The sequence below is a fragment of the Bos javanicus genome, chromosome 10 (assembly GCF_032452875.1).
Source record: "Bos javanicus breed banteng chromosome 10, ARS-OSU_banteng_1.0, whole genome shotgun sequence".
NCBI classification, from domain to species: domain Eukaryota; kingdom Metazoa; phylum Chordata; class Mammalia; order Artiodactyla; family Bovidae; genus Bos; species Bos javanicus.
This window is the reverse complement of record NC_083877.1, coordinates 7,361,487-7,383,869: the sequence shown is the minus strand read 5'-3', so window position 1 is coordinate 7,383,869 and position 22,383 is coordinate 7,361,487. Positions and strand designations below refer to the sequence as shown.

Below are 22,383 nucleotides of genomic sequence, written 5' to 3'. Positions count from 1 at the left end.
TTTAAATAATTCATATATATTTTTTAAGATCTTCAGATAACACTGCATGACTCTGTAGAGTTTCTAGAATCTTTACCAAAAAACTGACTAAGCCTATACTAGCCAAGGGAGTGAAGAAAATACAATTAGATACAAGAATCACAGGGTTCACAAAATGAAAACAAAGCAGTGATTGTAAAATTGTACGTAACTATGCAATAAATTTGACAACCTGGCTAAAATTGACAATTTTTTTTTTAAGGCTGCTTGCCAAAACTGACACAAGAAGAAATAGAAATTCTAAAATTCTAGAGCCTTTATCTATTGAAAATAAATGATTTTGTAATTAATCAGAGGCTTAAGAGCAGAAGATGAAGTTCCATACACGTTCAATTTCAGCAAGTTAGAAACAGAAGGAAGCTTACAGAATCCGGTATGAGTAGCTGTCAAATGGCAGAACCTCTCTATCATCTACGTGGGGGATGTAGACCTCGGGCAGAGCTGCCCTGCGGCCAGCAGTGTGGAGCAAGCCTTCTCTGACCCCAGCACACTGTAGACTGGACGTCTGGGAGTCTAGAGTCAGCATTCTGGCACAGCCGTGACGTTCTAAGGTACTTCGGCAGTTGTAAGGCTCTGTCAAGCACTGTCTCTGATGGTGGGCATGAAAAAACAAGGCATCTGGGCAGGTTAGGGAGAGTTGGGGCTTCCCTGGTGACTCAGGCAGTAAAGAATCTGCCTGCAATGAGGGAAACCTGGGTTTGATCCCTGGGGAAGGGAATGGCAACCCACTCCAGTATTCTTCCTGAAGAATCCCATGGACAGAGGAGCCTGGTAGGCTATAGTCCATGGGGTCACAAAGAGTCGGATATGACTGAGCAACTAACACTTAAGGGAGAGCTATGTTAAGCACCTCCAAAGGACTGAAATCAGAACAGCAGAAGTGGGTTATGACTAAAATGGACATCCAAGGAGCTTCTGGGGCACAATCTCCTCCATGATCTGGGTTTTGTTTAAAAACATGTGCTCAGTTTATAAAAATCAATTCAGCCATACCCTTCTAAAAAGCACACTTTTCTGTGTATTATACTTCAATTTTAAAAAGATTTTTTAATAATTAAAAATATTTTTAGCCCCTATGTGTCCAGTGCCAGGAGTTACAAAGATCCCAAAGTTTTGGGCTCTTGCCTTGAAGTTCAAGGGACTCAGAGTCTAGGAACTCCTGAGTTAAGGGACTCAGCTCCAGTGGAGGGGCCACTGTGACACAGGATGAGAAGCACTCATGTTGTATGGCTGCAAGGGGACTGGGAGAGGCAGAGAAAGGGGCCCTAACTCTGCTGTGGAGGGTCATGACACGTGATTTTTAGGCTGAGGCTTGGAGGACAGGTAGGGGCCTTTGCCATGAACCAATGTGCGGATGTTCAGAGTGGGGGGAGGCAAGATGGTGGGAAGGAGGGCATGCCAGGTCCACAAGAAGAGAAGATAAAAAAAGTGCTGACCTTCAGGCCCATCAAATACACAGTCACAGTACAGAATAAAGATCAAGCCAGTCAATCCTTAAGGAAATCAACCCTGAACATTCATTGGAAGGACTGATGCTGAAGCTCTGATAATTTGGCCACCTGATGCAAAGAGCTGACTCATTGGAAAAGACCCTGATGCTGGGAAAGACTGAGGGCAGGAGGAGAAGGGGACGACAGAGGATAAGGTGGTTGGATGGCATCACCAATTCCATGGAAATGAGTTTCAACAAACCCTGGGAGATGGTGAAGGGCAGAGAAGCCTGGCGTGCTGCTGTCTGTGGGGTCGCAAAGAGTCAGACATGACTGAGCGACTGAACAACAACAGTAGAAAGAATAATGTTCCTCAAAGTAAAATGTGCAGCCAGTTAATCTAGCTTATGACAGCTACTGGACACATAAGAGTTACTGATAACAAGGGTGGAGGGAGGTGGGAGGGACTCAGCTTTAACAACCTAGGTCAGCAACCCGGAGTCCTTCTCACAGGCTACTGTATCGAACACTGATAGGTTTGCGCCTTTGTTCTCTCAAAGTGAAAACTGCTTTATACAGTACCAAACTAACTTATGTTCTCAAAACTTTGATTATCTTACTGGTATTATGAACTGGAAAGACATTCACAGGAAAAACCAGCATGGCTTCCTACCACTTAAACATCGGGACATATTTATATTTATTTAGATGAGAAATAGCATCACAGGGACATCTTGAAATTAACCTTTACCACCTTTACTGATGCCTTAATTACAAAAGGTAATATGTGTCTATTGCTGAAAACTCAAAATGATTGAGAAATATATCAAGTAAAAGTGTCAGATCCTCTCCATCTTTTTCCCCAAAGATAACAGTTTGATCTCTTTATCCTTCTAGACTTTTTAACATACCTTAATTTTTTAATAGTGACATGCTGCATATTCTGGCTAATATTAATAAATTGCTATATTTTTAACTAAAACATAATTTCAAAAATAGTTTCAGTAACATCGGTTCACCTCAGTTGTTTCACTGGCAGTGTAGTGTTTCACTATTTAAATGCACCATAATTGACGTGATCATCCTCTGATGCGCATTTAAGTTGTTTACAGCTTTTCACTCTTGTAAGTAATGATGCCATAAACAGCGTTACAAAAATGAGAAGATTTATCTGAACGTTCTGATACCATGAAGTATGTCTGAAAGGGAAGGATTAAAATGTCTCCCAGGAAAGGACTCATCCCAAGCAAAAGGCAATTTCAGATCCACTGTTTTATCATCTAGGACAATGGGCTGTCATCAGCGGGGGACGAGAGAATGTGAACACAGGACACGGTGTCACTGCAAGTGTCCGCTCACCAGCCCACGTGCTTTCGCACACTCTCTAAACTCCCCAGGGACAGCGAGAGTACCTGGCAGAACCAGCGGATGCTGGGATGCTGGAGCCAGGGCATCCTGGGCACAGGGAGGCGGCTCTGGCAACGCTGCAGTGATGTTGCTGCAGGGCACTAGGGATGAGGACCGCAGGAATGTCCCCGAGGATGCAAAGAAACAGTGAGAAATCTTTAAAGGAGTCTGGGAATCCACAACAGGAGGAGGAACAGGACCAGAGAAATGGCTGTAGATGTTATTGTGGGTCTATAATTCTACCCTCACACTGACGTGGCCCACAGGAAACCCAGGCTGCAGATTTAATTGGATACTTCAAAAAATAATAACATTTATACTTAAATTGCTTGTGTGTTCAATGCAGCTCATACTGTATTTAATGGGTGTAAACTGGGGCAACGCTGTCACATGTTGAAAATAAGAATATGAGGGCAAATTTGAGAATGGCTCCAAGGAATCACTGGACAGTCACTTCTTAAACACAAACACACATGAGCAGAAAAAGTGGCATACAGAAAAAAATGGTATGCTTAGAACTACTAAAAAAAAAAGTAATATTAAGATGAGTACATCTTAAATCAGGCTGTGAAACTGAAAGTCACTCAGTCGGTGTCTGACTCTTTGTGACCCCATGGACTATACAGTCCATGGAATTCTCCAGGCCAGAATACTGGAGTGGGTAGCCTTCCCCTTCTCCAGGGTACCTTCCCAACCCAGGGATCAGACCAGGCTCTCCCACCTTGCAGGCAGATTCCTTACCAGGTGAGCCACAAGGGAAGCCCAAGAATACTGGAGTGGGTAGCCTATCCCTTCTCCGGCGGATCCGCTAGTCAGAGCCTGACGTGACAAAGTGGGTCACCTTCTCTACCTACTGCCAAAATGCGCGGCTGTTCCTTGCCGCAGAGGCCCCAGTGCTGTGTGACTCATCTGGGTAATTGAGAGCAAAGAACAACATCTCAGATACTTCTCTTAGAAAAACTGCAACCCTCCAAGATGACTATTTATCTTGGGTGAACCTGCAGATTTTAAAACCTGAATAGTGGAGGAGATACCCGCCTAAAACAGCTGCTGGTGGTCCTGGTTTTCCTGAAAGGCAGACCTGGAATTTTGAGACCCTGGTTCAGCAACTGCAAGAGCAGCGATGGGGAAGAGAAGGTGACTGAAGGATAGGAGACCTAAGACTAGTTTCTTCCAAAGCTCCCGGTGCTTAGTCAAAGATATGGTTACACCTTCTGGTCATAACCAGGTGAAGACAGTCAGGGAATAGTGCAAAGAACACTGAATTTGGTTCAGTCAGTTATAAGCTATAGGAAAATCACAAATTCTCTGAGTAATGCAAGGTCCTAGGGTCATTATGAAGACAAAATATAATACTCCCGATGTCCATGTTATATACAAACGTGCGTGGGTTACCAGGACACACAACGTAATGGCAAGGTCCAATGTGAAGGGAAAACGGGGCATGCTTTGTTCAAGGAATTTCAAAAGGTGAGGGCAGAGCATAAATCAAACAAAAGACCCTTCCTAGGACTTCCCAGGTGGCTCTGCTGCTACTACTGCTAAGTCACTTCAGTCGTGTCTGACTCTGTGTGACCCGATGGACGGCAGCCCACCAGGTGGCTCTAGTGGTAAAGAATACGCTTGCCAATGCAGGAGACACAGGAGACGTGGGTTCAATCCCTGGGTTGGGAAGATCCCCTGGAGAAGGAAGTGGTAACCCCCTCCAGTATTCTTGCCTGGAAAATCCCATGGATGGAGGAGCCTGGCAGGCTACAGTAGATGGGGTCACAAAAGAGTTGGACATGCTTGAGCGCACACACACATACACACACATGCACAAGTGTGAGACCCTGTTGTGACTACATACACCACAGGCCCATGAACCAGCCTCAGTAGTCACTGCTCACCAGATGGGTGCCCTGCTGTAACTGCATAGGTGAGTCTCCAGAGCACCCTGCATTTGGTCAATAGTCCAGAAACATTCAGGATTGCATTGCAATAAAAGGAAGTAGGATTTCATATATTTAAAAGGACCCTTTCATTTTATAAGACAAACATTGGGAGAAGAGAAAAGGTACCTTTTATTGTATACTGCCTACAAGGTAGGAGCTTTATGTATATTTTTCCTATTTAACCTCTACACACAACATTAAAAAGTAGATATAAAAATCATCTTTTCACAGCTCAAGAAATTAAGGCTCTGAGAGGTTAAGAAACTTGTCTATGATTACACCATTTTTCTCAAACAGCTCATTAATTCATCTGATAATGTTTACTGAGCTCCTTCTAGGGAGAAAACAGGAAGACAAAACAACCACCTCGCCCCAGTCCTGTCCATGGATTCTTGGAGTTTAACAACTTAGTCAGGAGAGAGAGCTATTCATGAAAGAATCTCATTTTTTTTTTAAAAAAAAGGAAATGTAAAATTAATGAACTTTATAAACAGAGTTGCCAGATTTAGCAAATAAAAATACAGAATGCCTAGATAAATTGAAATTTCATATAAATAATAAATAATGCTTTAATATGTCTCATGCAATATTTGAGACATTTATGTTAAAAATTAATTGAAATTTAACTGAGCATGCTCTTTTTCTCTGACAATCTTATGGAGAAGGAAAAGTACACTGTGATTGGGGAGGGCATTTTAACCTCACAAAAGAGGTTCAGGAGGCTTCTCCAGAAAGGGAAGATTGGACTGAAACCTAAATAACACCAGGCATTAATGTGAGGAAGGCAGGCTGGAGCAAGTGATGAGCTTGCCATGGCAGGAGAAGACTGATGTTTGAAGGCTGCTAGGATGGGAGAGGTTCGGGGGTTAGGTAACCCGAGGTTACGGAAGTGAGCTGGGGCCAGACCACCCAGAGCCTTGCAGACTTTGAAGGCCAAGGTTTTCAGTCTTTATGCCAGTAGACAGACCCGTCTATGTCACGCTCCCTCTGCCTACGCCCGTCTGTCTCCACAGAGTCCTTCCCAAACACAGACTTCACTCTGCCTCTGCCTCTTACCAAAGAAGCCAGCCATCTTGAAACCTGCCTTGCCAAGCTAGAATGTGATCCCTCTGAGAGTTTCAAGCAGACATTCCATCAGTACCAAACAGAAAAACACAGCTTAGAGAGCCCACGTGTTCTGGGTCCCTGCTGCATGGCCAAGTACTATTTCAAGTGTTCCTGCAACTGTGGTCCCCAGACGACAGCATCCAACCCATGGGACAGAACCTGAGAAACTGCACACTCTGGGCCACACAGGAAACCACGCATTTGGGACGCCTGGGATGGGGTTCAGAAATCTCCACCTGGACAAGCAACCTGGGGGAGCACATGACTATTCAAGAATTCTGATCTATTAGACTCTTCTAGGATTTCTAGTTCACAGGGTTTTCAAAGAATAGTAAATGACAGGAGAAAGCACTCTAACTTGTCATAAATCTCATTGTGCTCTTAAATTATAAGAGGGCCTGAGTGCTATACAAAGACTAAAACCCATCAATACAGTTTACAGTGTCTGGTCTAAATCATTTGTATCACCTACTGTCCACAGGAAAAGATACAGCAGGCACGGTGCGCTTTAGGTGGTCAAGAGAAAACATTTAAAGTGTCATATTAAAGCGAACTCAATATTCACTTTACATTAAACTGAGATTATTATTTTTCAACTCTGGTCTTTTTAAAATGTTTTAACTCATACCCCTCATGGCATAATACAAAATCTAACAGACTAATTACAAATACACAGCCATGGTCCCATGTAAAATTGCAATGAGTTAATTTAAAAAAATCTCTTATATTCTATTTATAAGAAAAGTTCAAATTTAAAATATTATGTATTATATATTTCTTATATTTTATGGAGGGAAAGAACATTAGAATCAGAAAGGACCAAACCATCCAATCCAGCCCTCTTAGTTCATCTCATTTTGTTTACTTCTTTCCAGGGAAACCACTTGATATATAATGGCTACCAACCTTTCCTAATTACAAGGGGTGTTTCAGATAAACTAGATAGTGTCTTTATATCCTCATTCCAGCAAGAATTAAAACAGTAACTTCATCCCCCCTGGTTATTTCAGCTATGTCAAAAAAAAAAAAAAGAAGCTTCCTATTTTATCCACTGCAACATTTTACACTAGCTACTCAACAGAGATGGAATTTAAAAAGTAAAACTCTAATTAATTTCGCAACGTTGTACCAAAGCTGCATGGAGTTGATGGAGGGGGGCTGTCTCTCCTAGGTTTACAGACTTTATCGAAATGATGAGTTTGTGTTAAATGAATAATGGTATCCATGTCATAAGCCATGGCTCAGACAGAAACCTCAGCAACATGGAACCAAGAAGCAGTGATGATCATAGATTTTCTCCTGATACAGCTGCATAGAATTAAAAGGACATTTTAACTTTTACTCTTCACGGGAATCTACCATCATGCATGAGTAACATGAATAGCAACATAGTGACCTGATTCGGAAGGCATTCTGACACATCAGATACTTTTATTCATGAAACATGTCATCAAGAAGTCTACCTCAGAATAAGAGCTAACACCCCTAATTACAGGAAATGGATTTTCTGGTACTTGTGGTCAGGTAATATACTGCACATTTTGATGTCTTCTGCAGTAATTGCCTGTGGAAACTACATTCTGTTTTCTGAGGGACCTTCCACACTTACAGAATATGACAGTATCAATAATGACTAGGATTTTTACCTAAAAGCTCCTAGGCTAGTGTGCTGCTCAGACCCAATGCTACTTTCAAATGTCATTGGGTCATGAAAAATAAATTTAATTTCTCCACTACATCATCAAAACACTCAGATGCAATCCAGCGCTTTCCCTCCCCTGCCCCCCTCCTCCAGACAGCCAGCAGCTAATGGCATTTGATTTTATATTAGACTGCTAGGACAAGTCTATTGTCTGCATTTGCTGACACTGAAGGCCAAATTTCATTAAAGGAACAGTGCCGGAGGAAGTCGCCAGACTTTTTTTAAAAATATGTTTTCTCTTTCCTTAAAGGGATTTTGTTTTATAATATTTGCCATGCATACAGAATACGTACGTCCAGAACTCTGAGACGCTCTCTTTTGTCCTCAAAACAACTTTTTAATAAGAGCTAGTCTCAGCTATTTTTCACATTTCTCAAACACGGAGGATGAACCCAAAAGGGTAAGTCACCTGCCCATAACATAAGGTGGTGACATAACACAATACTTGGGGGAAATGAGACTAGGACCTTTAACTCTCTTCTCTTTAATAACTACGTTCCCTCCTTTCTCCCGTTAACCCCTCAACTCCATCACTCCCTTCATTCATTTTGCCACACATCCTGCCAATGTAGGCTCATCCAGGAAAGCCGGTAGAAAAATCTTTGCCATTAGGTTTCCAGAAAGTGGGGTCCTTTTTTTGTTGCTGTTGTTAATACATAGAATGAAATGTGGATTGGCCTTTTTATTCTCTACCAGAGAATGCACTTGGAATACGGTTTTCAACACATGTTTAGGAAGAATGTGGGCACATTGTTTTGCAAGCCTTTCTCAAGCTCCACTTAGAGGCCGGGCCTCCTAACAAAACTCCTGAAGAACGGTGAAGGAATGGATCAGCGCTACAGAATCCGAAGAACCTCAACATCAAAGCTTTCACAGGAAAACTGGCCGTGAGCATGAGGCCTTTCGGAACTGACCACTGAAAATGAGCGGATGCCGGATTAATACCCAATTCTCCCCCAGGGTTAAGGATAGCAATGGAACTGAAGCAACTTTCCTTCTCGCCCTGTCAGTCGGTTAAGAATGAAGGGAGGAGGCCCAGAGTCGGAGGAGACCGTCAGGGAATCCCTGTCGCAGCGCCTTAAAAGACGCTCCATCTTCTCGGTCCCCGGGGAGCTTCCGGCCTCTGCGGCGCCTCGGCTGCACTGCGGTGCACTGCGGAGCCGCCCGCCGGCCCGCGGCCGGGGCCCTGCGGGGCTTCCCTCGCCGCCCGCCCCCGCCGCAGTCCGCCTGTCCTCGCCTCCGCCCGCGCCTCCCCTAGTTGCCGCGCCCCGCGCCGGGGCCGCCGCAGGACATCCATCCTCCGAGAGCCTTTGACGCACACACGCGCGCTCCCAGACGGAGACTCCGCCGCCTCCCGCATCCCCAGCCCTCGCCCCCGCTCGCGGGCCCGCATTTGCATCACTAACGCACGCAGCCAGTGACGCGAGCGCCCTCCATCCCCCTCCACCTCCCCCGCTCCGCCGCCCCGACTCCCCCACCCCGGCTCCGGCCGTCCGGCGGCACCTCCAGCCCGTGTGACTCAGCCCCTCCCTCTCCGTCCCCGCGCGCCGGGCGCCGCGGGTCCCCGCACGCCCACACGAAGGCTCTGGGTTGAGCATCTGCGGCTGGGTGCCCGCTGCCCCCAGCCAAGTTCATCACCGTATTTCGTAGTCCTGGTGGGCCCAGCCCCAGGCTGTCCCTTCGGCACGCTGGAGGAAAGTCTTCCCAGTTCTAGAACCCAGAAGCCGGGGGGAAAGAGCCCGCCAAGAGAAAGGGTCACTGAGGTGGAGGAATCGCCTCCACCGCCCTTCTCAGCACCTGAAATCATTTCGGTAGTTTATTTAAAGGTGACGGCCCCTCTCCCCGCGGAGCTTCACACCAGTGGAGCTCTCTCGCCGCGCCTGGCACACAGTAGGCGCTCGGTAGGTTTTTACTAAATGAAGGCACAGTGTGGTTAAGCGCAGACACACACAGACCCGCGGGGTTCCGGGCTCTCCAGCCCTCGCTAGTTCTGGTGCGGACACTAGACTAGACCGGGGCTTCGAAGATCTGGGGAGCGGGGAACAGACCTTACATCTCAGGTGTTTCTTTTACGCTTCCGCAGCGCCCACTGCGGCTGCCTCTGATCTCCCGCCGCCCGCCCGTCTGCAAAGGGATTCCCGGCTAAAAAGTTGAGCCCAAGGCTGGGTTGCGGTACAGGGGTACCGGCGAGGCGCAGTCGGACACCCGGCCAGGGTTTCGTAGCTGCTCGTTTTAAATCCGCCTCCTCCTGCCCATCGAATCACAAAAGCAAAGGATAGTAGAGGTCCTGCAGAACGAGGGCGCGGCCCCCGCAACCGCCGCAGCTGCCCACCTACCTCCGTCGAGAATCCGGGATAAAGCGCGCCCGCTTCCCCCAGACCAAGCCCAGGCAACCGGGGATCACTCTATCTGCTTTACCCCTACTTCCTCGGTCCTGCTCCTACAAAGGCATCCGGCCGGCCGCGCAGCACCTCGCACCTGCAACCACCTCCCCGTGGGCGGGTGGGGCAAAGTTGCTTTTTCTAAAAGGCCACGAAAAGTTCCCCAGGCTGCAGCGCCCGGCCTGCTGGTCCCGGAGGGACAAGAAGTAGCGGCGGGAAAATCCGCCCCCGCTGCCAGGGTCCCCTACTCACCTCGCCAGCCGCCGGACACCCACTTCCTAGGACAGAGTCAAGCCTTCAGCCTTCAGCCTCGCTCCTCCGGGGCGCCTCGGTCTGCCGCGCTCTCCCGCAGCGCGCGGAGTGGCGACTCCTCGGAGCGGCGGCGACTCGGAGCGGGTCAGCCACGAGAGGCGGGGCGGGTGAGCGGCTCGGGGCTCGCAAGCTGCGATCCTCCTCCTCCGCCTCCGCCGCCTCGCCTCCGCCCCCCGGTGCTGCAGTGCCGGGCGGCGGCGTGGCGAGAGTAAGAGCGGCGCGCGAGGAGGGAGTCACGGCGCGCGGGGGAGGCGGCAGCCGCGCACGACTAGCTGCGGGGCGGGCCAGCGCGCTCCGGGAAGTCGGCGTCTTGGGCGCTGCGGCGGCGGCGCGGGATGGGGCGGGTAGGGTCACCCCCAAGTCGCAGGTACTTTTGGAGAAGTCAGGGCTCCGAGTTCGCAGTAGGAGGGTGAAAAGGGACCCACTCTTTAATTAGTCACTGGGTGTGACCGTGCGTTGCGCACCTGGGGGCGGCGCCCGGAGTCTGTCCGGTGGGACCACAGGGAATCCCGAGCGTGGGAGCCCGCGGGTGCCTAGCGGGGAAAGGCGCACCTCCTGTTTCTGGGGCCTGGGGGCTGACCTGTTTAACTTTGACTCGGCTTCCCCGGGAGCCACCAGGCCGGGCTAGGTGCCCCCACCTCCCCCTCCCCCACACTGACATACAAGTGGAGGCGAATCTTGGGCGCAGCAGGAGCAGACGGGGAGGGGGGAAACTTTGCCAGTTGCCTAGGGTCACCCCAATGCCAGGTAGGGCCAGACAGCCGGACTCACAGGCAGACATCTGAAATGGCCTTTGGGGGGGAAGCTACCTAATTTTTTTTTTTTTTAATTGTTTTAACAGCCAAGGGAATTTTGTTAGTATTTTCAGTAACATTTCGCCCCTTGACGTGCTGGGGACGCCAGCAAGAGTCCCCCCTCATTTCAAAGTGGCGGGGTTCAGCAGCTCCGGAGAAACCTGCCCCGACAAGGCCACACCCAGGGCTGGAGCGGCCACCAATGCAGCTCAAAGGAGGGCGTTGCTTCCCTTGGACCTCCAGCCGCTGCCCCTTCTTCCCCCCCATCTCCGATGCTGCTCGCTAGACGCTGCGGGAAGGGGGGCTTCCCCTATTCCCAACCCAACTAGCTCTGGGCTCATACTGAACTAAAGCAGGGTGGGAATCGGCTGCAGAGGCAGGTGCCTTCCCGGTGATCACTCCTCGGGGGAAGGGTGACCTGAAAGGAGACAAAGCACAGTGCTTGTGTAGGCTTCTGTGAGTGGAAGTCACACACACACACACACACACACAGTCTATCTGCCAGTGTGTTCTATTCGTGTAAATGTGCCTGGATGATTGAATGGACGAATGTGTGGATATAAATATAAATACTTCATGAGGGGAAAAAAGGTCTCTGGTACCTAAGGCAGCCTGCGGCCCAGAGAGGGTGATGGGCACAGGAGGCTGTTCACCCTCAGCAGTGCGGTAATGTGAGCGTTTTGCTGGTCTGTGCCACTACGCCTGATAACTATGGAGGGAAGAAAATACAATCAATCCTTGGCCTGTCACTTGCCTTTCTCTCCATTTTGGGTACTCTAGAATTTAAGATACGATTCCCGTGTACCATAGAACCTCACCTGCCGCACTGGTCCTGAAAACCTCCCTGGGTCTTGTTTCCGTTAAAGATTTTGCAATTTGCAACCATATGTGCTCCTGAAAAGTAGTCAGGCAACATGAAAGTCGGGGAGCATACTCATTTCATTTCATTTCATGGATCCTTCTGCATTAAATAATTATTTAAGTTAATTATGTAGGCTAAGGGCTTCCCTTGTGGCTCAGCTGGTAAAGAATCCCATCCTCCAACCCACTATGTGGGAGACCTGGGTTCGATCCTTGGGTTGGGAAGATCCCCTGGAGAAGGGAAAGGCTACCCACTCCAGTATTCAGCCTGGAGAATTACACGGACTGTATAGTCCATGGGTTGCAAAGAGTCAGACAGGACTGAGTGACTTTCACTTTACTTCACTTCATATAGGCTAAGGGGCTTTCCAGGTGGCACTAGTGGTAAAGAACCTGCCTGCCAATGCAGGTTAAGAGATGCCGTTGGATCCCTGGGTCAGTAAGATCCCTGGAGAAGGGAATGGCAATCTACTCCATTCTTCTTGCCTGGAGAATCCCATGGACAGAGGAGCCTGGTGGGCTACAGTCCATGGGGCTGCACAAAGTCAGACATGACTGAAGCGACTTAGCATGACATATAGGCTAAAATTATTGTCGTTACCTTCAGAAGGAAAATATATCTCATGAGAGTGCCTATAAATCCAGTATTGGAAATAAAATTGTAAAAATTTAAAAAATCATGTCTTACCCAGATTGCCTATGTATTACATATGTGTGTGTGTGCCCACATGTATAATTTTGAGCTCCCATTTGCAAAATGTACTGGTAATTCATTGGGTTTCCAAGTGGATACCCTGTTGAGGACTTCCCCCCAAATGTTATGGTATAATGGGTTATGTCCCCAGTGACAGAAGTTCAGAAAACTGTGAAACAAACCTTTAAAATGATCAATGTGCTCTGTTATTCTCTCTCCCTTAAATCATTCCTCTGTGCTGTCTATGGAAGATATTTAAAGGAGTGTATAAATTTTTCTTGCTGCTGAATTTTCATGTCTTGATGCACTTGAAGATTACAGCTCCTACAGGAAAATTCCTGAATGTATGTTTGCAGGAAATAGCCAATTTAAGACCAGGTCGTGCTGGAGGATTTTTTCATGTTGTCTCTCTGGAGCACAGCTTGTCTGTTTGGAGCACTCACATGATGGTCTGCAGAGGCTCTTTGGCTTATCCTCCACAGGCACTCTCATTTTGGGGTCGCACCTAGTGCACCGCTTGGCCCCAGGCCTGTTGGATCAGGCGCTCAGAACTGTCATCTTCACACCTTCATTATCAAAGACATGTTTCTCTCCTTAAAGCACTTGTCCTGTAGGAGCTGATGGAAGGTAAAGTGAACACCTTCCTTGTCCCCAGTGTTCTAAAGTTACTGCTAAGTCGCTTCAGTCGTGTCTGACCCTGAGCGACCCCATGGACTGCAGCCTACCAGGCTCCTCCGTCCATGGGATTTTCCAGGCAAGAGTACTGGAGTGGGGTGCCATTGCCTTCTCCGTCTAAAGTTACTACACACTTACAAATCAGGAATTGTGTTCCTTCGTGTAGTGGCTGCTTGTGATGCTACAAAGCAAGCTGTTAAAGACACCTAAGGAGATCAAAGATCCATCCTCACGTCTACAAAATGGGCTCAATAAAAATAATTCTTACTCAGCACAGATGCCATATTGATTAAAATTGATAACATAGTCAAGAAGCACAGTGCATAGCACATGGTGGGCACAGAATAGTCCCCTTTCTCCTTTTAGCAACCAGAGTGAGGCTTTCCACAGGCTCTGCCCTGGAGCACTAGCTCTTTATGATGGTGCTCCTGCAAGCTCTAGCTTCCAGAATTAGAGTCTAGAGACAGCCTCACACACTCGGTCCAAGGCCACACCTCTGCAGTTCTCCTTACTTTCCTCATCAGGGTCAAAAGCAAGGCATAGACACTTACCCTTCATACCTCCAAAACTCAGAGTTTCCCCAACACTGTATATTTTGAACCTAATATTAATCTCATTAAGCCTTTCAGTTCAGTCGCTCAGTCGTGTCTGACTCTTTGCGACCCCATGGACTGCAGCACACCAGGCTTCCCTGTCCGTCACCAACTCCCAGAGCTTACTCAAACTCATGTCCATTGAGGCAGTGATGCCATCCAACCATCTCATCCTCTGTTGTCCCCTTCTCCTCTGGCATCAGGGTCTTTTCCAATGAGTCAGTTCTTCATATCAGGTGGCCAAAGTACTGGAGTTTCAGCTTCAGCATCAGTCCTTCCAATGAACATTCAGGATTGATTAAGCCTTTAATGCCTCCTTACATCAGTTATCACAAGCAGTCCCAGAATTCCAAGTGTGTTTCTCTCCCCTACACTCTAAAGCTCACAAGGCTCAGCACATGCTGTATTTTTTCCTTTCCTCCCTCAGGGCTTATGGAATGCACAATCCACCATTAGCCAGATGTTCTTTATCCTCACCCTCTTCTCTGAATGTTCCCTTCACTTCCTGCTCTCATGGAAGCCTGCATCCCCCTCAAGGAGGCTGCCCCTCCACAGCCCTCTCAAGTGACGGCTGTTTTTTTTTTTTTTCCTTCTCCATTTCTTGTATCACTGTCAGGAAGTAGGGAAGTGATATCCTTCTTGTTCTTTATTACTGCTTCCAAAACATTCTTCATCCCTTCTCTCTAAAACCTGCAACTTTGAATCTTACCTTATCAGGTTATTTCACCCATTACTTTTTAAAATTGAAGTACAGTTAATTTACAATGTAGTGCTAAGTTTCAGGTGTACAGAAAGTGATTCAGTTACATATATGTATATATACATATTTTTTTCATATTCTTCTCCATCATAGGTTATTAAAAATATTGAATATAGTTCCCTGTGCTATATCACCCATTAGTTTTAAATGTTACTTTCATGTTCAAACCTCCAGGTCACTTTGCACCTTTCCTGATAATTTTAGCTCCTAGCCTGATGCCACTCCATAAACGCTAATCCTACCTTGAAAGTGAAAGTGTTAGTTGCTCTGTCATCTGACTCTTTGCAACCTTTGTGACCCCATAGATAATGGCCCACAAGGCTTCTCTGTCCATGGAATTCTCCAGGCAAGAACACTGGAGTGGATAGCCATTCTCTTCTCCAGGGGATCTTCCCAACCCAAAGATCAAACGCGGGTCTCCTGCATTGCAGGCAGATTCTTTACTTACTGAGCCAGCAGGGAAGCCCTCTAAACCTGCCTTATCTTTGCCAGTTTAATATACACAAAGATGTTCATTCCAATCAGTAGTACTCTTAGTCCTGAGCAAGCTTTGGTGAGGGGCCTCTGTGCTTTAGAATGCTTTACTTGAAAGTAAAAAACTTCCAAATTTCCGTTAAACTATGAATTCAATTTAGTATTAGACTGGTAATTTCCCAGGGCACTGGCAGAAGGAAATGAACATAGTTTTTGGAGGAGCTCTTCTTCCTTCTAGACTTAAAAAAAAAAAAAAAAAACCTCTCTTAAGTAAGTTTCTAATGAAAATCAGAGGCACATAATGAACACACAAGGAAGGATGGCACCATGAGGGAGAGCTGGAATTAACAGAAGAAACTTCAGTCCTTCCTTTGAAAAAAGACTCCAAATGTTGCAGTTATTGGTCAAAATTGTTTTTTACTTGAATAAAATGCAAGCTTAAAAATATTTGTAAGCAATAAGAAACTACAAGGAATGACCAGTCCTATTTGAAAAGGTACCAATCAACCTTCTATCCAACTTTGCATACACACACATCTTACTCCCTCCTGTTAGAATCCTGATTTGATTTAGGGATCCATCTTTTTTTTTTTTTTTAACTGCACTCATATGTTGAACAACACAGTTTTACACAGAATACTAACTAAGCACTTTTCTTTGTATTTTACATATGGGCTTGGAATTCTATTAAAATTCATACCATCACACTACCAAATCTAACTCCTAAGTAGATGAATTACAATTTGTTTAGGTTTTAAAGTCTTAATGGCAATAGTCATTATTATGACTATTATATTAATAATTGTATTAATAATATGATAATTATATAAAATGATAATATGATGACTATATTAAAAATTATTGATTGAAAAATAAATTCAAGAAAGAGCAAATAAAATTTTACGTGGTCTTATGTGCCCTGAAGGAGGTGGTGCCTGATTTGGAGCAGTTTCTCCTATGTCCAGGTAATCTCCTATTTTGAACTTCCGTGACTTCAGCTTCATGAGCCATAAGTCTTCTTTCTGCTAGACATTATGCTACCAATTATTTTTATTTGATGGCCAGGTCTTTTAAGATCTGTAAGAACAATTTCAAAATTGAGGTGTAAGCCCCACTTTCTAGGTCCTGGGTAGATTTCTTCTGCTGATCAGTTCTGTCAAGGTTGCATCCATTCAAGTGTAAATCTGCAGCTGGGTAGGCCTTGGGAGAATGAGTCCAGGCCATTCTGCTGTTATTGGTACTGAAGTTCCATGGTGGTGGCAGCTCACACGTCTTCTCCCAGGGAATCCACCACTCTCTTCTTCCTGCTGCCAGCAAGAGAGATGCTCACTCTGACCTCTGATCCCTGCAAACAGCCAGCAGCCACCATTTTTCACATGGACACATGCTTTCAGGGTTGATCTCAGTATATCTTGATCGGTCCAAGTTCAGTTCAGTTCAGTCGCTCAGTCGTTTCCGACTCTTTGCAACCCCATGAATCGCAGCATGCCAGGCCTCCCTGTCCATCACCAACTCCCGGAGTTCACTCAGACTCACGTCCATCGAGTCAGTGATGCCATCCAGCCATCTCATCCTCTGTTGTCCCCTTTTCCTCCTGCCCTCAATCCCTCCCAGCATCAGAGTCTTTTCCAATGAGTCAACTCTTCGCATCAGGTGGCCAAAGTACTGGAGTTTCAGCTTTAGCATCATTCTTTCCAAATAACACCCAGGACTGATCTCCTTTAGAATGGACTGGTTGGACCTCCTTGCAGTCCAAGGGACTCTCCAAACCAGTCATGAAATTCCATTCCCCTGTCCAGTGGTTGGTTTTTGGGCACAGACCTGTTGCACAATTCTGACCAGTGATATGTGAAGGGAACACACCTCTAGAGAGGTTTTGGGAATGACTTCTTCACTTCTGAAACTATGAATGAAGAACAGAAGTCTCATTGCTGTTTGCAGACATTATCATGCCTAAATGTGACCTATGGAACTTTTCCAAATGTCCTGTAATCAAGCAGGGGAGGCAGTCTAGTGACAAAATGCATGGAGGACGTAAGAGCCAAGTGAATTTGAGAGAAGTGGAGCCAGAGCCCTGTGCCACACCTGGACCAGCCCCACCTCTGCTGTCTGGTAATGAATTTCCTTATTTTAAAAAAAAGCCACTTAGAGTCTTTTCCTCGCAGGTGAAAGTGTTCTTATGCTGACACTATTCCCAGCTCTAGAAGAGTAGCTGGCACATGGAAGATTCTCCGCAAACGTCTGCTGACTTAAATTGAGCTATGTGTCAAGTTCATTTCTACTTGAGAAAACAAGAAGGACGTCTCCATCTGTCAGTCCCTAGATCATAGATTGTGTTTGGTAAACATTTGCTTAAAGCCAGAATGGCTTCAGGATCTTAACAGGCAAAATGGAAGTCCAGATGGAAGGCTGAACATAAAAAAAGAAAATTACCTCACTGAAAACTCAAGTTCTGGAAGAATCTTCTGCTCAAATTGCCAGGGAAGGAGCTGCTCCAGGCAGGGTCAGAAAAAGGGAAGTTTAAGACATCGCCAGCCTCCTCTTTTGGCTCCAAGGGGAAAGCAGTGTGTCCCCCAGGAGAGTGTGTGAGGGCGGAGATGTGGAAGGGAGTGGAAATACCCACAGGACACATCCCTTGGTAAAAAGAGGCAGAATTTGATGTCTGGAAACCCTGCTTGTTAAGAAGCGAAGAGCTGTAAGCTATTCAGGGCTGATCCCTGGGTATACTCCACGGGTCCAGAAACGTCCCCTCTATGTAGGTTTGCTCCCGTATGTATCCACGTGGCTAGAATAAACTATCTTTGTCACTCAGAAAACGTCCAGCTTTAGTGGACGTGACTACTGATAAGACACAGTGTGCAGTCTGCGTTCCTGAGGTCTCAGTCCCAGGAAGAGGAGCCCCCATATCTGAACAGAGGCCAAGAAAACAGAAGCCACCTCACACAACATCATGGGCGCCCCCCCATCCCCAGTCATAGTTAGCAGATACCTGGGAGAATCACTCCTGTGAATAGGCAACTCGCCTGGTCCAAACTGCCCTCAGTGACTGCACAGTGCATGCCTCAGCCTAGCCGTGTGTCCCATGTCCATTCCCACTGGGGGGCACAAAGCAAGCGCTGAGTGACGAAGTGGCCAGGGTGACTCAGCACGTCTCTGACTTAGCACCCTGGTGCTCATACACCGGGCCTGTGAATCCTCAACCTCCGAGGAGAGGGAGTGGGTGGCGCATATTCTGTCCCATGGAGGGACAGTTCTGAGGACTGTTGCATATGCTGGGATAGCACCCAGGTGCCCGCAGTGGTGAGCAGCTTATTTACCAACAGTTGGCTGACTTCCCCCTTCCTTGTCTGACTTCCCCGCCTGCTCAGCGTACTTCACAGGATCATCTCTTCAGTACCTACAGGTACTCATACCCTGAAGTGAAGCCAAAGTGTTAGTTGCTCAGCCATGTCTGACTCTCTGCAACCCCATGGACTGTAGCCTGCCAGGCTCTTCTGTCCATGGAACATTCCAGGCAAGAATACTGGAATGGGTTGTCAGTCCCTTCTCCAGGGGATCTTCCCAAGCCAGGGATCAAACCCAGGTCTCCTACATTGCAGGCAGATTCTTTACCATCTGAGCCACCAGGGAGGCCCACTCCACACTAACCCCACAATAAGACAAACCTCTGGGCAAAACCGGCCGTAATCAGGCCCACATTCTCACCAGCTTGGTTCTCAGGAAATCCACCTCATTTCCTGTAGCCCCACAGCCTCTTGAAAGCCCACCAATTCCCCCAACACAATGTCTTCTGTATGAGAGATGCTATTTCGAATAATTGTTCAAACATTTAGTTAGCCTTCTATATCCTTTCTTGAGCATCTCTGTCCAAAATGAGACTTGTCAAGGGTCTTTCCATATGCCACAATGCCAGACTCAAATCCTGCAGTGCCTTCTGCAGAGGCATAGCACCACTACCACAGACTGGGAAACCTCTAGCAGTCCTACGATTTTAATATGTGTGTTTTAATTTAGAATAAAAAAACAAACCCAGATGCCCACTTTGTGGCAAGGGGAATCTCTGAATATTTTCCTTCTCTTTCTTTCAGTGACTTCTGTTACTTCCGTAAGCTCTATGGCAGGTGCTCTAGATCATCTATATCTGAATGCTTTATAGCTCAAATATGAATATTCTCTTTGGGTCTTCTGTTTATCACTGATTACATTTTCTTTTTTAACATTTGACCACAGGTTTGTTAATACATTGAACTCTATTAAACTATTTTCCCATTGCAGGGAGAATTATCATTTCCATGTCCAGAATTTGTCTCGCATAATCTTCATGTTCCAGATTAGTGTTCTAAGGCTCAGCTTTTCCTTTTTTAATAATAGACATGCTGATTTCCCCCATATGATGTAGCTATTAAAAATGCATGTGGTATGCTTTCAGGAAGTTAGATTCACTTCTATTTTTAGCATGACCCATAGGTATTGATGCTGACCAACTCTGGGCCACATGGCTTTTTATTTTAAGAGGCAGCAACACCATGAATGTTAATGATGGAAAATTTTGGTATTAATTCATGTTTTAGCTTTCTCTACACTTAGACTAAATCCATTCCTGCTGATAAAAACCATTTTAAAAATGACCTATCCTTTTGCTCCATGCCTGCTACCAAGAAGAGTTTTCTGGGCACCATATTAACCATTTCCTGCATAAAAATGCACCCTATGTGAACAGTAGCTCTCCCATGATACAACTTGAGCTCATTTCTGTATTCGATGGCAACCTGGAAGTAGAAGTTCTTTAGTAATGGGATCTGAGAGATCAGGTGAAGTTTCCCCTCACTTGCCAGAAGTTGTCTGCAAATCCCAAGAACATAGCTTCCCACCTTCTGACTGATGCAAAGTCAAATAGAACTCATCCCAGGCTATTGTCAATTTCAAGGGAGGGAGCAGGAAGTCTCATTTTGGCATTAGGACCAAGTGGCAGTTTACCAAATACTCAACATTTGCAGCTATGAGGCACTTGCTTGTTCTCTGAAGTGCTGGGAACGAGGCTCCTTTCCTTCTTTCCACTCCCTTTCAGTCTGTGGGAGGCAGAGTCAGGTTACTAGTGCATGCCCTAAAAGTACGGTGGCTTCATCTTGTCCCTTTGACTCACTATCTGAGATGTCACCTTACTGCTGTGAAGTTCCTGTCTCCAAAAGAGGAAGCTTATGACTGAAGCTTTCTGGGGATGTAGGCTCAGGCAGTGTTTGGAAGAACAGATGTTGGCCCAGGATTTCCACTGAAGAGACCTCAAGAATACATTTCTTTAGGTTACCACAGGCAAAGCAGACATGTACAGTGGGTAGAGGTGTTCCAGAACACTGATTCTCAGAATGCTCAGTAAAGAAGCTGACTTGGCATGTCATTCAGGCAGGTTAAGACCAAGAGGTCATAAAACACAGTTTTCATAAGGCACAAGAAGACGGCTGCAACTGAACACATGGGCCAGATCTCATCTTGGTAAAATACAATTTCCAATGTCACCTTCCATGAGTCACCTTTCCAAAAGAAGACAAGATCCAGACACTCTGGAACAAAGAGCTTAGTGACCAGGGGGAATGGTCAGTGGTCTTAGAGGTTATTATGTTGAGACCGCAGGATCCTGGAGAAGCCTGGTGTTTGTATTCTTACTTGCAAAGGACATCATCATTAGAAGAGCCTGAAGTGCTACCATCACAAGCTGCTATCTATACAGATGGCCTCGGCCATTGGCACGGTAGATCCTGGCCTGGTAGAGCTAGGCTTGGGCATGAGATCACAACACAGTTGTCTCTATGGTGGGAAGTGAGGGAGCCTCCTCTTCGTCTTGTCTGGAAACATGTGTGCGTGCTAAGTCACTTCAGTCATGTCTGACTCTGTGACTCTATGGCCTGTAGCCTGCCAGGTTCCTCTCTCTGTGGGATTCTGGCAAGAACACTGTATTCGGGCAAGAATACTGCAGTGGGTTGCCTTGCCCTGCTCCAGGGTATCTTCCCAACCCAGAAATTGAACCCACGTCTCTTATATCTCCTGCCTTGGCAGGCAGGTTCTTTACCACTAGCACCACCTAGGAAGCCCCTATGCACAAACAGAGCACTTGCTGAGGATCCTCAGGGCAAGGGTAGTAATTTGGCAGAACTCTGCTCAGAACATGGGCAGGTGGGCAGCAGAGATCTGATGGGAGTTCAGGTTGGTGACGTCTCCTAGGAACTCAGGGCTCTATGCCTGGTCTTCTCTGCCAGGATGAGAGAAGCCTAGGACCCTAGGTCTGGGCTGGGGCCCTAAGGCCCTGCAGTCAGTACAACTGAGACTGTGCTCCAAATGGGGTGTACAGATGTAGAATCCAGCTATGAGGCCTGGGACAGTGTGGGGTCTGCATACCACAGAAAAGGAAGCTAACTTAGGCCAAAAAACAAATAAATAAATAAAAGTACCAGATTGGGAGAAAAATGAATCAGTCAGAATCCAAGGAAGAACCGAAGAGCTGGGTATGGAAAAGACAGAGCCCAGAGATGGCTGAACTTTGAGAAGCATCCTTTAGAGTTTTGTCTTTGGAATGTTTCAGCTGCCTCTGTCTTTTGCTCTTTGTGACTAACCTGGCATTCTCAGGAGAGTCTGAATAGGTGCCTCAGGTACACACTCTCTGAGATTCACAGGGCCATTTGGAAAAAGGAAAGTAGGGCGCAGCTCCCAGAGGAACAGAGAGGAAGAGGTTCTGTGCATGACAAACAAGAGATCTCCATGTCCCGGCAGCCGGGTGGCACTCAGGGGTGTGGGGCTCGACTGGAAGGTAGAGTGCAAGGTGGAGAGCCTGGGGGCAAGGCTGGTTCTACAGGCCCAGCCAGGTGCAAGGAGGGGGTGCTGTCCCGACACATGAATGCTATCAAGTCAGACAGATGGCCTGGAAGAAGACAGTTGGTTGAGCCTCAAGTCATATGGTGTTGATACAGAAAATCTGCACCCCAGATTCTTGGCAGAGAGTGATTATAACTGCTCATTTCTTATCAAAAGTTCAATTGTAACTAAAATATAGATATTTTAGGAAGGGCCTAAAGACCAGCAGTGCATCCCTCTGATACTTTGAATGTATCATCCATTTGATACTTTGAATGGTATACTTGTATTATGTCAGACCATCTGGGAAAGCTATTAATATATACCTGAGATGGTTTCTTTTCTTTTCTTTTTTTTTTTTTGCACTTTACCTTTTG

General features: G+C 46.6%; 2 protein-coding genes across 2 annotated transcripts in view; both read right to left on the bottom strand.

The window, feature by feature from the left end:
- SV2C (synaptic vesicle glycoprotein 2C) overlaps nucleotides 1-10,475 on the bottom strand; it is a 224,626-nt gene extending 214,151 nt beyond the window's left edge. Inside the window, exon 1 of the mRNA XM_061430005.1 lies at nucleotides 10,253-10,475. The gene's annotated coding sequence lies outside the window, so the exon portion shown is untranslated. The remainder of the gene's footprint in view (nucleotides 1-10,252) is intronic.
- LOC133255484 (large ribosomal subunit protein eL22-like) lies at nucleotides 10,298-11,373 on the bottom strand. Its single transcript, XM_061429878.1, has 2 exons — nucleotides 11,288-11,373; nucleotides 10,298-10,682 (listed from the first exon to the last, which is right to left on the bottom strand). Exons 1-2 carry the CDS (start codon nucleotides 11,371-11,373, stop codon nucleotides 10,298-10,300), a joined length of 471 nt encoding a protein of 156 aa, XP_061285862.1.
- Nucleotides 11,374-22,383: the final 11,010 nt, after the last annotated feature.